At 33.0% G+C, this 20290-nt stretch overlaps 4 protein-coding genes across 6 annotated transcripts; all 4 read right to left on the minus strand.

Moving 5' to 3' along the window:
* Window positions 1-1050: 1050 nt before the first annotated feature.
* On the minus strand, window positions 1051-2097 carry LOC135832805 (mitochondrial pyruvate carrier 2-like). The gene is made up of 4 exons (XM_065346288.1): window positions 1877-2097; window positions 1748-1788; window positions 1451-1647; window positions 1051-1350 (listed from the first exon to the last, which is right to left on the minus strand). Exons 1-4 carry the CDS (start codon window positions 1959-1961, stop codon window positions 1314-1316), a joined length of 360 nt encoding a protein of 119 aa, XP_065202360.1. The 5' UTR covers window positions 1962-2097; the 3' UTR covers window positions 1051-1313.
* A 933-nt stretch (window positions 2098-3030) lies between these two features.
* Window positions 3031-9136, minus strand: Sap47 (Synapse-associated protein 47kD). Of its 3 annotated transcripts, XM_065346276.1 has the most exons (10): window positions 8408-9136; window positions 8104-8307; window positions 7947-8029; window positions 7693-7814; window positions 7466-7606; window positions 7181-7320; window positions 6980-7110; window positions 6424-6591; window positions 5845-5894; window positions 4856-4993 (listed from the first exon to the last, which is right to left on the minus strand). In XM_065346276.1, exons 1-9 carry the CDS (start codon window positions 8542-8544, stop codon window positions 5890-5892), a joined length of 1131 nt encoding a protein of 376 aa, XP_065202348.1. In that variant the 5' UTR covers window positions 8545-9136; the 3' UTR covers window positions 4856-4993; window positions 5845-5889. The 3 variants fall into 3 exon arrangements, with proteins under 3 accessions (XP_065202347.1, XP_065202349.1, XP_065202348.1); XM_065346275.1 differs by lacking the exon at window positions 5845-5894 and having other exon boundaries at window positions 3031-4993; window positions 8408-9135; XM_065346277.1 differs by lacking the exons at window positions 5845-5894; window positions 6424-6591 and having other exon boundaries at window positions 3031-4993; window positions 8408-9135.
* Window positions 9137-9330: 194 nt separating this feature from the next.
* On the minus strand, window positions 9331-17227 carry woc (without children). Its single transcript, XM_065346263.1, has 21 exons — window positions 16877-17227; window positions 14692-16513; window positions 14519-14614; window positions 14182-14446; window positions 13873-14105; window positions 13611-13812; window positions 13378-13532; window positions 13173-13294; window positions 12911-13089; window positions 12782-12829; window positions 12614-12705; window positions 12323-12545; window positions 12061-12239; window positions 11825-11981; window positions 11578-11745; window positions 11269-11507; window positions 10831-11179; window positions 10637-10758; window positions 10404-10548; window positions 10229-10331; window positions 9331-10144 (listed from the first exon to the last, which is right to left on the minus strand). The coding sequence occupies exons 1-21, from the start codon at window positions 16879-16881 to the stop codon at window positions 9970-9972; spliced, it is 5079 nt and encodes a 1692-aa protein (XP_065202335.1). The 5' UTR covers window positions 16882-17227; the 3' UTR covers window positions 9331-9969.
* A 1431-nt stretch (window positions 17228-18658) lies between these two features.
* mRpL19 (mitochondrial ribosomal protein L19) lies at window positions 18659-20227 on the minus strand. The gene is made up of 6 exons (XM_065346286.1): window positions 19978-20227; window positions 19685-19900; window positions 19465-19599; window positions 19187-19374; window positions 18951-19108; window positions 18659-18860 (listed from the first exon to the last, which is right to left on the minus strand). Exons 1-6 carry the CDS (start codon window positions 20045-20047, stop codon window positions 18731-18733), a joined length of 897 nt encoding a protein of 298 aa, XP_065202358.1. The 5' UTR covers window positions 20048-20227; the 3' UTR covers window positions 18659-18730.
* Window positions 20228-20290: the final 63 nt, after the last annotated feature.

Genomic DNA, 20290 nt, shown 5'->3' on the forward strand with positions numbered 1-20290 from the left:
TAACCTCGAAGTATTACATACAAGTTCCATTCATTACAAAAGCGACGCGACGCCAGCAATGTATTTTCAATCGACGAATGTCAACAGTTTTTATATTATACGCCATCGAATCACATATTTTAACCGCACGTTTTGACTGGAAAGCTTTCGGTTCTCGAAATCAAAATCACAACTTTGACTAACCAAAGCAGCTCACAATCACGTTGCACGCAAGTTTTTTAAACTTTCGTTATCAATTCAAGCTTTCAAGTTTACACAATCATATGGCTGATATGGCAGCCACAGATAGGTGCTGAAAGTTACCTATATTCTAGTTGTAGCGCTAGTTGTTGGATGAACAATTTTTATTTATTTATTTTTTTTGAATAAATAATTTATTTTTTTTGAATAAATAATTTATTTTTTATTACTTTACTAGTCAAATAGTCACTAGTTGATTTTCATTTCCATTTTTCGAAAAAAATAGGTCAACTAGAAAATTTTAAAGCTTGCAGTGTACTTACATAAAAAATTATATGAGAATTTCCTTCCGTAATCCGTATTAGCCTAGGTTTCAGTTCTTGGTTCAAACAAAGTGAATTAACGTTCAAATTTTTTTTTTGTTGAAAATTGAAATAAAAAATCGCAAATTTAAAATTTCAAAACAATCTGCGTTAATTTTAAAGTTGAAAAATTTCAAATATATGAATGTAAATCTGTATGGAAATAGTGTTGACGTCGAGCTTTGAAATAATTGAACATCTTAAATTTAAAATCAGGCTTTGAAGTATGACTCCTGCGTTTTCCAGTTTCCAGAAAAATTCCACTCCAGTGAACATAAGCGGTTCCTTTAAGGACTTTAAGGGATCTTTCATTTCCTATGTTTATTTTTTATTTTGAATTTGAACGAAATATTAGTTCAAATTCATTACTTTTTTTTTTTTTAGCTAAAGTATATACAGAACACGTATATTACTTCAACTACAGCATACCTACTTCTTTCATTCAAAGAACACGACTCTCAACATTTTCTTATAATTGAATCAACGTTTAATTAACACATCAACAATAAATTGTACCGAAAAATTTATTGGTAACTCTTTAGAAGAAAAATAACAGAAAACAACCGATTACAATCAAATAATTTCGATAGTAACTTTCCCACGCTTAATTTTTAAATGATACTTATCACAATATTACAAAAACCACTTTTTAGAGTAAACAAAAACAAAATTGGAATTGCTAGAAGCATCTCAGGAGATTAATTTGGTAAAGAACAATCAACGAGTTTTGTTCATCAATTTTCTACCTATCATAAAACCTCATGTATTGATTCATTGAGCATCCTTTTCTTTTAAAGATTGTTGATACCTGCATTAACATAAAACACATGAAATTATAATATATAAAGGAGTTGAACTGAATGCTACGTCTACACAATTGAATAAAATATGATGATTTCAAACATTACCTAATAGCTCTGGTCAACTGATAAATACTAGTAATGGCCACAAAAATATTAACGCTGAACAAACTCCAATTTTTCGGGATTATAACTAGCGAGTATCTTGACCAAATGACACCAGTGGCAGCCAACGCGGAAGATTGAGAAACGCTGATTTTCTCAGCTGGTCTTTGTAGATCGCCAATTCCAGCGATAACTAGTCCCTTTGGAAAAAAATGATTTCATTACATATACTTCAAAATCGAAATGCTAATTAGCACTCAAACTTCAACCCAAAACAGTTGAAATGACTGTGAAACTTACCCATTTGAATACAGGAGCCCAAAAGAAAACAGTTTTCGGACCTAGGAGGGAAAATTACATTCAACATTATTATCAGAAGTAATAAGGTGTACAAAACAGAAAAAAAGTATGAGTAGAATTTAAAATCACCTGCTGGATGTTGCCATAATGGTTGCAAAGCTTTTGGAACAATCTTATCACCAACTGAAACGGCTGCCTTGTATACCATCGACATATTGACTAATATTTCAGAAAAATACTCGAGGATTTTACAAAATCATGAGTTGAACTCAATAAAATTTGAAATTTTATAATGGTTGTTGAGATATTTAGTTATCAGTTATGATGTGATAAGAATTTTTAGCAGAATGAAGGTCAATATGAGCGAACGAATTCAAATGACGCGAGAGGACGTTAGGGTCGTTCGCGGTCAAAAAAAAAATATTGTTAGAAAAAATTCAAAATTGGAAACTCATTCGAAGAGAGTTGATTTATAATTTCCATATTCCATAAGATTACCTACGTTTAAAATTATGAAATATGATATTGCTTTGACAGATGGGTATCGAAAAGAAAGAGTTTGCTGAGCGGAAGACGAGCGAAAAAGATTTCGATTCTTTTTGTGGATACCTGCGAATGCATAATTTTTTTTCATTCGTATTCATAATCATATCAAAAGCTAATTTAGCGTGAGCACCATATAATGACAGTCACACTCAACACACATTTTTACTGTCCATAACAAGTGGAAAAATCCTCCAGAAAATTACCTATCATGTCTGTTATTCATTTTCCCAACACGCGAACAAAAATGAATCCTACCCTCGTACCCAAAGTTATTGTTTTATCGTTGTTTTCAATCAAAGCAGTAGTCTTGAACTTTAAATCATTTCATTCGTGTTGTTACTGTTGTTTGTACTAGAATTCTATGTACCACAAGATCCCAAGATTCAATGTTTGGACAACGACAACACAACCCCATTAGATCAAAGCAGACGCTTCCTGTTCTTCACGTACCTATCTACTCGTAATCAACACGATATAAAATACAAAAAGGTGAATAATAGCAATTTCTTCGTCTTCAGTGTTGACAAAATATGCAGTAAAATTGGAAAATTTTCCATTCTGAGTACGAAAATAGCATCTAGCAAAAAGATTCAGTTGTACACAAAGAATTTTCGCACTTTTACCGAATCAATAATCAATCATTTTCCAATGTGTTTACTGTTTCTAATACATATTGTCAACCCAGCAAACATTTAGCAACACCTGCATACCCTAACGATGAAGAAAATTAGCGCATCTAGGTATAAATAGCTTTATTTAATTATATTCAAGCTACAAGTAACAATTAATCATTATAAAAGAAAAATAAACGGTAGAGAATATTATATAATGAAACATTCGTATATAATAGATAAGCGAATAACCATTCTTTTAAGCATTAAGGTAAGTAATGGTAAGTACAAACATAAACATAAAAAAAATTATAAATATTTGAAAATATTTGATACAATGATCACATATTAGCATATCATGTCAAAAATTTGGAAAAACGAAGAAATTTAAACAAGAAAAATACATAATAAATAGGAAAAAAAGAAGGCGAGAAGATTTCAAATGTACACTTACTCCGACATAGAGTGATTAATAACATTTAAATCATCTCATACGATAATTCTCCTTTAACGATTCATCTTTACGAAACAAAACAATCCGCCAAATAAACGCCTATTAGAAGTACATACATATTCGTAAGAATAAAAAGCGATCGCAGCGAGGAGAAAAATTTTAATAATTAAAATAAAATTACGCTATTGCGTTTCGTATAATGAAGGGAACTTTTTTCGACAGCCTGTGAGTAATAATTGGAATTCGGCATGATATGTTCATACCATTTTAAATACTTAATCCATATTCAAAACCTATCAAATCTAATTCTAATTGTGCATAAATATTACCAACATCGTATACAAGTGGAAACACTTTTAAAGACTTCATGGCCTAATGGAGAAATTTGGAATTTTAAAACGTTATACGATATCGGCATAGCACAAGGAAATCCTGAAATAGAAAACGTCTAAAAGCGAAATTATTGAATTTACCATTACAATATTTTATATAAAACAAAACCTCAAAACGTTAACAATACAAGTATATAAGTAACTTGAATATAGACTTAAATGCTACAAAAACCACAGCAATAAATAAAACGAATAAAAATATTGACTAGATTTAAAGAAAATAACATACTTTTTAACATTCACAACATTAATAAGAATAACTTGATAACAATATAAACCATAAATATCGTAAAAAATTACTCGGAGACGTTCTCAAATATTTTTTTTTTTTGGCTGAGTAGGAGAAAGAAGTAAGCGATATTCAATACGTAGGTATAGCGAAATAATAAAAATTGGCGTTATAAAAAGATAATGGAATGATATGATGCGCACATATAAATACCACCTAACATCATCGATAAAACAACATAGGTACCGTTTAATGAACGGAGTAACGAGTGATTTTCTTTTTCCTATACGATACAATTTTTCGAAATTATCAATAAAATATTGTTACTGAATAATTGACATGTTTTAAATTTCAAAACAAAATAATACACAATCGTGTTGATATTTTTCTTGTCAATGTAATTTTTCCAATTTCAATTTTTCGTAGAATTCAAACAGATTATAATTTTTTTTACTCGATTCGAGACGAAAGATGAACTTAGAATATAAAAATCACTAACGCATCTAATTTTCAAGCCTATATAAATATCAATAACGGTAATTATTATCAATTCACAATTTTGATATTACATATCTCCTTTATAAATTAAAATTATAACGATATCGTTTTTTTTTTGTTTTTTTCTGTTTTTTGTTTAATAACAACGAAATCAAGCCTAATGCGATGAATGAAAGAATAAGTATTTTATAGCGAAGGAAGAGAAGGTTAAAGCTTATACAGAGCATAGGCGGAGTACGCTTATACAATTCGTAAAATATGACCGCAATAAGACAAATTTTATAACTGTCCAGTTTGCAATCGTATTCGTACACATACGGGACTACTTTACAAATGACAAGAACGCTAGAAACAAACGCGTTTAACAAGTAATTAGGTTTATTTACTTAAGATCCGATATTTCATCCGAATCTAGAATATCATCGGAATGACTTTTCCACTGCATATCGTTGTTAGCACCGTCAACAACTTCGAAACTTTGTAATTCTTCGTCGAGCTCTTTCTCCCATTCGCGTTCTAAAAGACAGGGATATAATGTTTCCATGATAACAAAGCAATAATGGAAGAACGTGAAAGATAGGCTTTTCTCTCTTTTTAATAAATCAAAATATATAGCGAAGCACTACGGCGTGAAAAATTGAAAAAATAAAATGTAAGGAAATTGCGATGAAGAAATAAAACAAGCAACATGAATTGTGATGAGTAAAGCTGAAATTATAATATATTCTTTAGCCGCAGTAACAAAATAAAAAGAAGAGCTTTCAATTTTAAATAAAATATTCACGTGTGTTTATTTTTTTTTTCTACACAATATATTCCATGGAATTGAGCTTGACTGATTCACGATAACATCATTAAATAGATTGTTTCGTTATGTATTATTTTATAACTCGGTCCACAGGGGATTTCGAGGGGTAGGTACATGAAAAGTTTCAATACCAAACTCACACATGCAAATTGAAATATCTAAATCAGAAATATTTATGATTAAATTTCAAAAAGATTTGAGATTATTAGGCAAACATATTTACGATGAATTTATCGCTAACGATGATTCAAGAATTTCTTCATCGTATTTTATCAAGAAATTATAAAAGCATTCAAAAAAATATTTATATTTTTATCGTTTCTTCCTACAAAGAATGAATACCTTTATCAATGCGAGGAAAAATGATGAAAATTTCAACATCACAATAACTTTTTTGAGAAACTAATCATACGTATACTTTTTACGTACCTATTTTTAAACCGTACATGAAGAAATTGAAAAAAGGAACCAAAGAACTAAATAAAAGCGCATTAAGAAGCAAAAGCAAATACTAAATAGATGAATCTTTTTCATAATAAATCAAAAGCGAATGAATCACTTTAGAAAAGGCAGTATTTTATCTTCCGAAAACCCTTCGTCAAATTCAAGCTGTCAACAAACAACATTCGATTAAGTGCGCTAATTATGTAAATATTGTAAATAGTTTTTGTTAAAAAATGATATGTTAATAAAATTTATACAAAATAAACATAACGTTTCATCCCATCAAACACAAAAATTCTCAATTCTCTATCGTTATAAGAACGAGAGGATTGAAAACATTGCAAGTTTCTTGGTTAATAAAAACTCAACAGTTGGATTAGGATTTCATAAACAACTTACTCCAAGTACGTAACCACAAAAAAAAAACAAATATGTACATGAAGATTGTTTGCTTCAGTCTTTTGCAAACTTGATTGTTATTTCCATTGGTTAATGTTCAACAAAAGATGAACTACCTCTTACCAAAAGCGTATCACCATACAGACTACAGAGTATTAGAAGCATGCGATTTAAGTGACAGTTTCAACTACATAGAAATCCCATTTCAATATATACTTACAAAAATACAAATTACTCACTTCAAGAATCAGTTAAATTCTAAAACAAAATAAAAAACAAAGCAAAAAAAGCTAACCTTCTTCAGTAGTAGGAGAGCTTCTCATACCAAGTTTCTTCATACCTTCTTCTACTTCTTCGATATCTTTTTGTGAAGCGGTAAAATTATCGGAAACAAATTCAGCAGTGATTTGTGAAGATTCATCTTCTAAACGGGTCATACTAGCGCATGCATTTGGAACGTTGACTAGCACAAAATAATACAAAAAGCTCGAGTGATGTGTGTATAAGCATTTCTACTAAATAAAAACATTTTAAAACGTTTCGAAGTGCATTTCTAAATTAAAAATTTTATCGTGTTCAAATTTTTTTCCAATGCCAATGTTGAAATTCAAATAAATGTTTTTAAGCAATTCCATTTGTTCTTTAAATTCAAGATACGGATCAAACACGATACGATTTTTCAAGCGAAAAAAACTCAATTAGTTTTTTCTGCGTCTAAAGTACAGTCACGATAGTATATTATGAATAGTAGGTCTTAACAATAATAATGCTACGAAAAAAATTCAAAAAAATAAAGCTGCAAATTGATAAAACATAAAGAGAGAAGGGAGCAAAAAAAAACGTCAACTTACCATTTGGATTTTCATCAGTTTTTGATAATGATTGCTGCCCTTCTGAAGCAGCCATTGAAGACAATTCATTAGCTTGGCAAATCAAATTAACGCGATAAAAATAATTTCGCCAGAATTTTTCTTCGCTAATACTGTAACACCGTACAAAGTTAATTTAAAAGTCAAACTAGGCGAACGAAGTAGGAAATATGATATTCTTACACTTTAGGCACCAATTCGAACCGCATTTTTTCAAGATTTGGATCTTCTGCTAAAGTTGCCATGGCAACGGGGTAAGATACTTTGTAATCAAATTGAAAATCGGCTCCCGATGGAGGACTTCTTACAAAATTCTTTTTATCCTGTAACCAACCAAGCATGTCGCCAATCAATACACACGTTGTAATAAAATTACTTCTTTCCACTCATTCAATTTTAAAAGTTCAACTTGTGGGGTAATTTGTACACTAATGTTAGGGTAGTTAAAACAAAGTAGGTATAACGTACTGTTGACAATGAGAGACACTGTTCTTTCAGCGCAGCTTCATTCGGACAACCTGACCAAGGAGGTACAGCGGTACCATTTCCTTTGGCTTCTTTATCTTTAATGAAGGCTTCTTGCTCTTTATTGAATTCTCCTAAAATGCTCTGAAATTAAAAAAACACAAATTGATATAAATTCTCAAATGAAGCATAAATGAAATATTATTATCGAAATAGGCAATTATCATTACATTTTCTTCTACAGTCTTTTTGATTTTAGCTCCTGCTTCTGTTACTGTTTTACCCGCTTTATTCACAGCAGTATACAAAAAACTGCCAAAACTTTTCGCACCTTGTAAAGCTTTGGTTGAAACTGAAAAAGAAAAACGAATTAAAGTTCTTTGCTTAGAAGCTAAAATAACTTATAGTTCTGCAGTTTCAAAGATTGAACCAACAGAATACATTACAAGCGACTTGGCTGACTCAAACCATTACTCAAACAAACCTGCTCCGCCGGCAAATCCTTCTTCTTTAGCTCCTTCTTCATCATCGGAAATCAAATTTTCGCTATCAGCTCCACCAGTGGCACTATAAAAATGAAATACAAACAGTATTGATTACTACGTTCATTGTACAAAAGCACAAATCAATAAGCAACAAACCTAGAATTATCATCGTCATCTTTCTCTTTGATAGATCCTTTAACAGATGTTTCTGAAACAGGTGACTCTGGTGGTAATTCAGCATTGGCCGGAACAGCCTCTCCTTCAGATGTTTTCCTCAAGCTCGCTATTCCACCGCCGATCCAACTGGTCATTTGGTTTTTAACATTTCCCAACATTTCTAAACGACTCGCTTTCGTTGCACTGCGTAAATAAAATGATGCAAAAATTAATTTATCAAATTCGAAAACATTCATCAGACGCCATATGATTCAGTAGGGAATGAAAAACACCTAACACTAACCCAGATTCTTTTCTTTCAGGAACTTCGATATTTTCTTCTTCTTTAGGTGACAATGATTCACCTTCAGTTTTTGGAACATCTTCTTCTTGTTTTTTACCCATCCAATTAGTAACTTGATTAGTTAATCCAGAAAACATTATTACTTATTTTAATGATAACAACCTAAGAAAACGAGTAGCTGTTTCGAAAGTGTTAGATATTATACAGCTGGGTAAACACGAATCGTGCTATTACAATAACAACGATGCCCGCAATTAGACTACAATAATTAATATATAAGACACGAATTAGTTATAAAACTGTTTAAAACAAATTAACACATCGATACTCGTTACGCTTAGAGAATGATATTCATAACCAAAACATTGATAACCGAACTTCACAACGTTTATCTCTTCGAACACTTCGTCACCAACACGAACACTGTATTCAGTTTGCAATTATCATCATACAACATAACATAACTTTCGAAAGCAAAGCTTAAAGCTTATAATTCATTTAAGACAAATATAATACACCGAAATATAGCACATCTATGAACTGCAATTTAACGACGTAAAAATTTTCTTGTACTGCGCTTGCGTGACTTCGTAAGTTGAGCTTAATTCATGGAATTTATACAGCGTTATATTATGCTTCTCGTACACTTGTATTATTGTAACAAAATACACAATACAGAGCAACTTCAACTTCACTAGAAACGTAATACGCAGGACGAAAAAACTGAAAAAAGGTAAGAACTTCCGCCGCCGTTTCAGCGTTCAGAAAACCCTGCTTTCATTTTCAGAAAATCAAAAGTTCAACATCAACGCAGCGTTTATTCCGATGGCTAAATTCGTTCGATTATTTTATTCCTTCTCCTTTCATATTATCCTTCCTATTTTCAACAGGAGAAAAAAACTAAAAAGGAATGAAGAATAAAAAATTTTCAAATAATAATGTATTTACAACAGTAACTTGTTATAAAATAAATCATCTCATGACTTATCCTAAAATTGCTACATATCATGGATTACAAAGTAAAACCTAATCAACATACGTCTAGGTACCTGAAAAAAAATTTAACAGGGCAATCATAACTTATCATATTATCACTCGATGCTGACATCGTGATTGAAAATAAAATCACTTCCTATGAAAATTACATAAGACGATCGTCAAGTTTATTGCAATGTAAATGCAACCCTGGAACTACCGTCACTTCAAAAATACACAATTAAGTATCCCAACATGTAAACATGTACAGCATAATATTTACACTACAATTACCAAAAAAAAAAGAACAAACAAATGAACAAACAAACCTTAAAAATCAAACTATATAATATAAAGCATTATACAAAAATGAAATATAAAAAAATCAAATAAATGAAAACTCCAATACATATAACTCGTATCCTTAAAATAGACACATCTCCACTAAAACTAAACATACACAGTACATAGTACAATGTATTGTTACGAAAAAGTAAAAGAGAATAATAAATCAATGACCAACAAATTTCGACCGCCAATGCTCGATTACTTATAATGACAAGTAATCAGGCGGTTCACTTCTCATTTCACGAGGCCAAAAGTGAAACATTCACTTCTTTCACCATTCTAACCCGGTGCAGCATCTTCATTAATAAATCTTTTTGCAAAGGCATCGTCGAATACCATACAGGGCTGTCTGGAACGCACGAACGTTCTGGTTGTAAATAAAATACGTCGTTACGTTGTTTAACGCTTTCTGGGCTATAGAAAAACAAGAAGATCAAGATTTTTAAACTGTTATCGTCATCTGTTAAGATACAAAGAAAGGAGTATTTCCAAACTTACCATTTACTTAAATAGAATTCATATAACTTAACAGGACACCTCAAAGGATTAACTTCGTTTTCATGCTGTTCGTACACTTTCTTCTTTCGAGAATTAGGAGCATCTGGGAACGTAGAATTGGTCAGTGAAATAATAATTCATTTGGTGATTAAGATTCCTTTTTACAGTTACTTACCTAATGCTGCTTGAGGTGGATAAAATCTTAGAACAACATTTCTATTGGCTGCTGGTGAACCTGGTTTTCCAACTGGAGTATTCGGGTTACGTTTCCAGTGTTTCATTATATGTGAAAACGATAGCTGCATATGCTCTTCGAGAGTCTGTAAAATGGTTAGATTCAAGATTAGTTGATATTCTGCAAACCAATGATACTAAACAACAGTAACGCTACAACTTCTGATAACATACCGCCAAATTAAAATATTTTGTGTTGAAGAACATCAAAGTAGCTAATAAAACGTGAGGAGAATGTGCTCCTAACTGTTTACTTTCCCACAAATGTTCTTCTTCGACACGCGTCACGATATATTCTGAAAATTCAATGGGAATTATTCACACAGTTCATCAAAATATACATTTACACTACCCACGTTTATACTTACGAGTGGCGTCGTTGATTTCGGAAAATTTCTTAGCCACTTCGTCAAGTGCATTAGTAAAAGGTTCGTAAAACGTATCGGTGAAAATATTATCGATTCGACCGTTTTCGAATAAATACTGCTGAATGCTTAAACATAAATAATAGATTGTATCAGGAGCGTATTCATCTCCATTCGGTTTTCGAACTTCTTTCACAAATAAACATAGCAAGTAATTCAGTTCATCCGTCGTCAACTTTAAAATATTCAAATTGAAAGTTTTGGCTTTCTTATTTGCAGCAGTGGCGGCTTGTTCGAGTTGTTCATTTTTAGCTAGCAGCCACTGTTTCCATGCTCTTATTCCGATTGTAAACTAAAAACAAAAAAAAAAAAAATATGCATTATATACGTACTTAGTAATTAAGAGACTAAGAAAAGTGACGCATAATCACCAAGACTCACTTTCAGACACATATTAACATCGGGTCTTTCACTTTCTGGAACCACAGACGCAGAGGATACATCGGGGGACTGAGATAATGCGGTACTCGACTGTGAATCATTTTCTGTTGGAGCTGTGGTTTGTTGCCGTCCTCTTTTTCGAGTCGGAGTCTCACTAGCTGCTTTACTGGCTCGTTTTCGAGTACGCGTCATTCTAGGCTCTACTGGAACATCGACCACTTCGGTTTTCGCATTGTTGTCTACAAAATATCTTGTCTTATAATTCGATCCCACGCCAACAAAATGTAATTATAATTTCATTCCAGCTACCTTCAGTTTGTGTCTGCGGTGTAATCGTGTTCGAAGTTAATTCAGCTTCCAAGTCTACTGTCGGCGAGTTACTCAACTGCTCGGTAGCCATTTTCATAGCCATTTGTAATACATCGTCGCCAAAATTATTAGACGTTGAAGATTCAGATTCAGCGAAACTTTCACCATCTACGGAACATGAAAATTTAATTTAATAAAGAATGGTCTTTTTCTGAAGGCACGATCTTACGAGTAAAATTTTATTAACCTTGAGTAGCGTCAACAAATGGCATTTCATCGTCTTCGCCACTGTCATTTTTCGTAACTTCTTCCGATTCTTCGGGTTTTTCTTCACCAGCAACCATTTTGGCCATTAAGAGTAAATCAGCTTCGAAAGGATTAGCTGGCGTTTTATCAACGATTTCCTATAAATAAAATATATTTTTTTATTGTCAAAAACCGTCTACCGAATTCACTTCTCATCAATTAAGTACTTCTGCTGACCTTTATGTATTGAACAACTCCTTTATAAGTACTTTTAGTGGTCGGTATGAATATAGGCACAGGTATGGGTAATGCAAACGGTACTGGTACTGGAAAAGGCGTAGTAAACATATGCATTGGAGCAGGAACATATATTGGAACCGGAATAGGTACGATTGCCGGATACTTTGAAATTTCATCTAGAAGCATCACATATGTTAGCAATTAGTCGCCATTGACATAGAAGTAGTCATCATTTTATTGTGTATTGTTAAATTATTACCGGTTTGGGTTTCCTGCGTGGAAACTTCGGGTTGACAAGAAACACTTTTGTTGGCAGTATTTATATTACACTGCGTGAACTTATTCGTCGTCTCTTTCGGTTCTGGCGGTTTAATGATGATTTGCTGAATATATTTCGTAACAGTTTGTGTTTTGGCTGTCGACGTTGTAGTCAGCAGAGTACTAGGACCACTTGCAGTTGCAACCGTCAATGGACTGCTTATCTGTCAACATAAGATTCAGAGTAAAAGAAACGCCCTCAGAAAGTTGAATGAAAACTTCATTGACATACTTTCAAAGTCCCAGTACTGGTTAGCTGCGGTAAAAGTCCGTTGGCTACGGTAGTAATGGATTTTTGAATAGAATTTCGCTGAAGATCGTTAGCTGCGAAGCAAAAAAAAAATATTACGAAAATTCAGTTCACGAGACATAATTTATATTTCACGACTGTTATACTCACTCGGTGTAACAACTGTTTTTTGATGAAGTATAGCTCTTTTAGGAGCTCCTAAAAAAACAGAAAATAAAATTTCGTTAAAACGATTGCTTTTCTTTGCGGAAATCGTATGCAGATATGTTGAAATCTAACCGAGAGGTACTGGAGCTGAATTTGATTTATTAGGCTCATGCATCGTTAATGGCGTTTTATTATATTGCGTTTGGAAAATCATTACGCAATTATAAGAACAGAAATTTCTTATCGTTGCATCTGACATCGTTAAATGATACTGCGCGTAATTAATGGATGAACAGAGATCACATTTGATTCTGAAACGATGAAATTAAACATTAGAACATTGATTTGTACAGGTAGGCAATTAGGCATTGAGATAAACATCTTCAATCCTTACTTTCGCGTTGAGGTAGCATTCATAGAAACTTGATATAACGTTAGGCAGTTCAATGAACACATCATAACACTACTTCCGCCGGAGGAACACCTTTTAATCATATCAAAATTGTACTTCTTCACCTAAAATGAAAAACATACGTACATATTTGAGTTATAGTTCTATAATTACAGTTTTGATTTAATTTGAGTAAATAGACACTCACTTTGCACCAATTGCATGGCACGATTTTTCTTCTAAATAATATAAACACATTCATACAGACTTTGCTGCAAAAATTATACGGAGTATCATCGTGAAATACGAAATAACTATCAGGATTTCCTTCTTCGTAGAATTTTTTACATATGTGACATTGATCTGAAAATTATTTCCCATTAAATTAGGTCGTTGATAATACAACTAGAAATACATTAAATTGGTTCATAAACCACTCACCAACATCAGATATATTATTGGCGAATTTAAAAGTCATGAAACAAACATCACTACACAAGGGGTGTGTTCTTGACTGTATAAAAACCTGAACCTCAACATCTTTCAACTGAGCGCAAACGGTACAAGTGTCTCGAATGACTGGCAACGGCGAATTAGTGCTCATTCTTTCATACTTTTCAACGCAACTTTGCAAACAAAAATCCTACAAATATTTCAGAATTAACAAGGTCGAAAACTTCACAAAATAAATTTCAAAATTTACCTTCGTCTGTCCTTTATCGCCAATTTGGGCAGTGATGATATCGGTCGCTTTGGTAATATCTTGTTGACAGTAGCTACACGACTTTAATCCTTTTTTGAATTCTTCCAAACAGGTGCCGGAACAAAACTGCCTAGCTTCTAAGCCAAATCGTACCGAATATTTTCCCATGCTCATATGCTGAACACTTCCTTTGCAAAACGCACAATTCGCTCCATGCTGAACTTGGTAACGGCCTAGAAATTATAAAATATAAGATGCAGGAATTTTCCGTCGATATTTTTGGAATTGTTACGCTAACAGAATACGTACTTAAACAATCTTCATTGCAAAAATCCATAGCTTCCCAAGTCAATGACTTATCATCCAAAATATTATGTAAGTTACATTGGCTGCATTTTCTTAGAAAGTGGATGGAATCCGGCACCGATGGGGCTTTCTGAGGCGCTGCAGGTTGTAATTTCGACGTGCATTTCAACGTTATTCCTTTCTTTTCTGAAGCGGACTCGAAACAACTTTCTTGACAAAGATACACTGTCCTAGACCCTAACGAAGCTACGAATCGGCATTGCCTTAGCTGAAAACAAAATAACATCGTAAGATAGAATATTTTCTAAGATGGTAATGCGAATGATTAAAGTTCACTTACACGACTACAACGGTAACAAACTTGCAGCGACGGTTCTGCTAACTTTTCAATATCTTCGATATTGTAACTCTCACTTTCGGTTTGAGCAACGATTTCCTGGAGCAGAAAATTTTATCGATGTAAAATAACAATACAATATTTTTCAATTTGTAAGAGAACTTGATAAGAGGTACCTTAATTTGAGATTCAGCTTTTTTTGCAGCTTGTCGTTGTGGCCTACTGGTAACTGTAAGATTATTCGAATCTGGATCGTTGGTAGTACTACTGCTTTTATCTTGGATTAGTTCATTGCTCTTTTCTTGCGAATTAACAAATTTACTCGGATCCATCAATTTTTCCAAACGAACCGGCGTTATATCAAACTTTGGTTTTACAACTTCAATGGTCGTCTTAGCACCCTCGTCACCTTCATTGTTCACGTTATCTGGGATGATACAATTCTCATCGGTTTGATCAACGGAATCGTCGGTCGACGATTTTTCATGAGTTGATTTCGATGCCGATTCGCTACTACTAGAATATTCTTCGGTTGAATTGATGACGGTAACGATTTCCACCATTTCGCTTTGCGCATCTTTACAACTGCTGGTTCCATCAACTTCCATTTCTTCAACTTCAGTCGCTGCATTTTCGGAAACTTGTCCAAAAGGGTCACATTCTGATGTATCCATCACTTCCTCCGGCTCTTCGTCGTTTTCATCGATATGCAAAACTTCGGTATTTTTTGCATCTGAGGTTTCTTCCGACGTTGATTCTTTATTATTAACGGTTTCTGAGACGGTTTTACTGATAGTCGAGTTACTCGTATTAACGGAAGTTACATCGGTACCTGACGTTTCTTTGGTACTATCGACGTTTGCAGAAGCATCGGCACCTGGCGATTCTTTGGTGCTGTCAACGTTTGCAGAAGTATCTTGCAGCGAGTTATCAGTGATTTGATCATCGTCAAGTTTTTCCGCAGTGCTAGACGATTGGTCTTCACTTTTTGATGGATCATGATCTTCGTTTATTAGGTCCGAATTCTCATTGGTTTTGTCAACGTTGGAATCAGCTTGCTGGTTGTCTTTATTCATTGATTTGGGATTTTCACTAGTTTCCTCTACAGTGTCTTTTTGCTCGGGGCTTTTGGCCGCTGACTCGAAATTGGAATCGTCTTTTTCGTTGCTTTCGGTAATACTGGCAGGAGAAGGCGATCTGTCTACTTCCATAGGTTCGAGAGAATTCGTTGAATTTTCACTTTTTTCGTGGTTCTCGACACTTGGTACCGATTTGGAAAAGCTATTAAAATTCGCACTGTCGTCTCGAGCCACAGAACTATCCACTTCATCACTGGTAACCTCATCAGCTATACTAATTTGTGATCCATCGCCTGATTTACTTTGTTTAGCTGGCGTAGAAATTTCGTTTGAATCCGTAGCTGAAAGGTAATCTTCAGAATCACAGCTGGAGTTTGTAATATTCTTATTTCTCGACGATAAATCATCAAGTTGCGACGAATCCACTTCCGAGCCGTTTTCATTAGTACTCGGAATAGACGGAGTATCATCTTTTTCTTTTTCCCGATTACTGGATTTACCATTGGAACTCGCAGACGTATCATTTTTATCCTCGTTCGCATCAAGTGATTCTTTACTTGAATCTGAACAAACGGCACCGATCTCTTCATTTACTTCGATGATTTTATCATTAGGTAGTGAATTGGACTCTGATAGATTTTCATCAGATTTTTCATTCAAGTCGCCATTAATCTCAATAGAATTATTACCAGACGACTTAATTGGTTTAAGATTAACAACATCACCTTCATTTTTACGAGTTTCTTTCTGTGTTAATCCATCGAGCGTGGGGCCTACATCAATATCGTTACTAGAAACATCCTCCGCTACAGCATTACTCGAAGCATTTTCATTTTTAGATGGTATATGATTTACACGATCTGCATCTTCGGTGTTTTCAACTGAATTCACTTCTTTCTCAATGGAAGAATTCTCCATTCTACAACAAACATCATAATCATTAAATTAGAGATTCATGTTCAATCTACGTTGCATCAAATACAAAATACACGAATGAAAATTTGAGTCAGTTAATTGAGAGTAAGATGGAATCCCTCAGGTTAGAAAATTGTTTTCAACTAACGCTATAACAATTGAAATTTCCCGCCTTTATACATGAATAACAGTACACATCGATACTGAAATAGATTTCTTAATTGCAGCATTAATATGAAAACACAGTTTGAGGACTAGTGTTTAGTGTGATCCGAAAACGAGGAAGTGTTACAGTGGTGATAGCCCTCATTCAGGGGTGCGTTAGTGATAATAATAATTCAATTTCAAATTTAAGATTTTACATTACCTCATAAAGTATATGACTGCGGTACGATGATGGGCATAATATTTCAAATCTCTAGTGATTGAATCCCTTTTTCAGCTGGAGTTGCTGCCACAAGATAGCACATAAAATGCGGTTTTATAACTGAAGTAACGAGTTGTTAACGATAATGGGAGTATACTGAAAAACCTTTCGAAGAAAAATGCATACTCCAACATAGAAGTGAGGATAAATTTCAAAAACACTTCTGGTAAACACATAAGCTACTGCAAGAATTACATTATTTATGTTTAATAAACGCTATATTTTCTCAAATCTTCCTTCTTCATACACAAAATCAGAAAATTATAGAGAGAGCGGCATTTCATGTCTTTTTTTACATAAATGTTACCAATATTTGATTACAAAAATCCCTTAAAAATCCTTCGTAAAAAAATAACGTGATCAGAATGAAGGATCTATTCTTGAACTTTGTTCTGCCATAACAAGGTTGGTGAAAATTTCAAATTATGTTTTTAAAGATTGAAAAATAATATATTACCAATATCTATCTTTAATTTTTCAACGTTTTCAATTATTTTAAGAAGTAAGAAATTGAAAATTCTAAAAAGATTGAAAGTATTCTTTTAAAAAAATACAAAAATGATGAGTAGGATGCGGTAGGATGTCACAGCTGTTTTGAAGAGCATTCGAGAATCAACTTCTCAAACAGTTTAATCAAGTATAAAAAAATGAAAAAATAGCTAACTCTGAGAATGCGAATCATCGTTCTGTTTCTGTTTGAAAAAGGTTTGAAATCTACAAAATTTGAAAAAATTTGAGAAGGAACCTCACTAGTCAGTAGTCACTCACTACCTCATATTTTGACAGAATTTTGAAATTTTGAACGAATGCGTACCTAAATGCAGCAAATAAAAATGCTTGAAAAAAAATCTGCCTTATGAAATTTACAGGATGATGCGACCGTTGCGACGTCGCTCATCGCAACGTATTTATGTCATAATTGTCATAAATTCATAATCATAACTCGTCATTTATTTTTTTTTCAATTAAATAATACTCTCTTTAAAAAATGAAGGAAATACTTTGAAAGAGAAAGACTAGAAAGAGTTTCTTGAATGCATCCAAATTTCTGAGATTGAAAAAAAACTTCATGATTGGGTCTTTGAAGCCTTACCTACGTAGTATGATAGTACATGTAGTTCGCCATTGAAGATATACCTACAATAATGAACTAAACATTTTTTCAAATTATTAGGGGTTTTACGTTATAGGATCCGCGCAAGAAAAGTAAATTAATTTTTTACACTCATGTTCAGAGAGTAAGATATAAGAAACCAACTACAAAATACATTATTTGAACTGAAAATTCATAAGTCTGATCAAAACTGAATTCAATGTAATGAAAATGCAATTCATCAACAAATTATTTGAAAATTGCGTTGGATTTGATCAGGGAATGAGTGTTGATGTACAAATACCATGCTTAGAAAGCGACATTAATTTTATTGTTCGAATATTTAATTATTCATAAAATTAAAAAAAAATCTTGAGTACGCATAGTACATAAGTGGAAATTTTAATGAAGAATACGAATTTCCTAATTTTATACAGTACCCGACGGCATCTAAAAATTTGTTTTCGTTTTCAAATCTAATTTCAGCAAGCCGGAAGCCCATTCCGATTTCATGATGTCGATGAAAAAACATAAACAAGTTAACAAATACATACTTTATGAAGGAAGAAATTAACTGAGCACTAAATCAATTAGAACGTACTTCACAAAATGATGATGAATAATGATAATTTGAAAAGTCAACAGTAGTTTTATTAATACTCGTGAAATATGTACAGTAAATTATCATCCACATCCACATATTACGCTGATTTTTTAGGAGGAACGAAACCGGATCTACGTTTAATTTTCCTTCTCTTGATCTCATACTTCTGAATTTCAGATAAGACTTCCGTGAAAATTTCTTTCTGCTCATCTTCTGGAATTGTATTTCTAAGAAATTGAAAAAAAAAAGTAATTTGTTAAGAGTTTTTCAAAATGAAATCCACAGCAGTGAGGTCACAAATGAGCAAAATTTCAAACCTGTAAATTTGCATCAAGTCGTTTTTCACATACTCTTCAGGAATTTTTTGCACCCTGCCAGCTAATTTCCATCGATATTCGGGTAGATCGTAATCCTTAATTCCTTTATAGTCTTTTATTTCGTAACGAGCTCTCCAAGGTATGGGTTTCAATTTGACCTAAGCAAAAGAAACACAAACACAGTTGGCACGTTCGACCCTTTTTGTTTGTTTACAAAAAATGGAGAGAGGTTTTACTTGTATTGGATTCACTGGTACAGTTTCTCCTTCAGCTAGATATTCTGGTTCCATGTCCATAGGGAAAGTTGTGTATTCAGGTTCAGCATCGGCCAAATAGCGAATATCTTTATCAATTCTTTTCTCCAAACGAATAACTTCTACTTTTTGAATCTTAGGATCATAAAGATCGTACGTAATTTCAATACCTACAAATAGAACCAAAATTAAATGGATTGTGTAAACGTAGAATTTTAAATGAACACGTAAAATTTTAATTTTCAGAATTAACATCGCACCTTGATTATCCACCGTGTTTCGAAGAGTAAAAGTTGCCCTCAATCCGCAGCCTTCACGCTGAATACAGATACCTAAGAAACGAGTAGTTTTCATGGGTGCATGAACATTCGATGAAGTCACTGCCAAAATGCTGCCTAATGGATAATGTTGAAGAGTAATTTGAGCTTTTCAAACGATAATTGGAAATAAGGCAATTGCGAATTACAAATGAGACCTTACCTACGTAAAACTCGGGTAATTCGATATGAGCTCTTCTCTTCAACATGTCAGAACGTTCTAATTTCTCTCTGATATGATTTCTCATCTTCAAATTTGGGTCCGGCAAAAATTCAGGATATATATGACGAACATTTAAATCAATATCGGCGTTTTTAGGTTGGTCTTTGACAGGGTGCACGAACTGGTTCGCAGCAGTACTGGTGGAATTGAAACATTCTGAAAAATGTAGACATTTCAAGTCACCTGTTTTAAGGTAGTAATACAGGAAGATACATCAAAAAGAATGAACTTACTGTTGTATTTCAAGAGATGATTTTTGCAGATGACTTCTACAAGCGGCCTGGTCTTAATTACTCCAAACATACTTGTTTTTTTCTTGTAACAATTTCAATTGCCTGAAGAATGTACAGCGAATAACATAATATTGAATTAATGATAATTATAAGATATTACAAGATAGAAAATAGAAGAAAACACTGAAAAAAATCAAAATTTTTTGATAGTTTTCCTTTCATTTCATATTTTCATATTCCAATGCCGTGAATATGATAAGAATTTCCATTGAAATTTGAAACAGGTTTCAATTTTTCATATAAAAAAAATAGC

This window comes from Planococcus citri, chromosome 1 (assembly GCF_950023065.1).
Source record: "Planococcus citri chromosome 1, ihPlaCitr1.1, whole genome shotgun sequence".
In the NCBI taxonomy this organism is placed as follows: Eukaryota; Metazoa; Arthropoda; class Insecta; order Hemiptera; family Pseudococcidae; genus Planococcus; species Planococcus citri.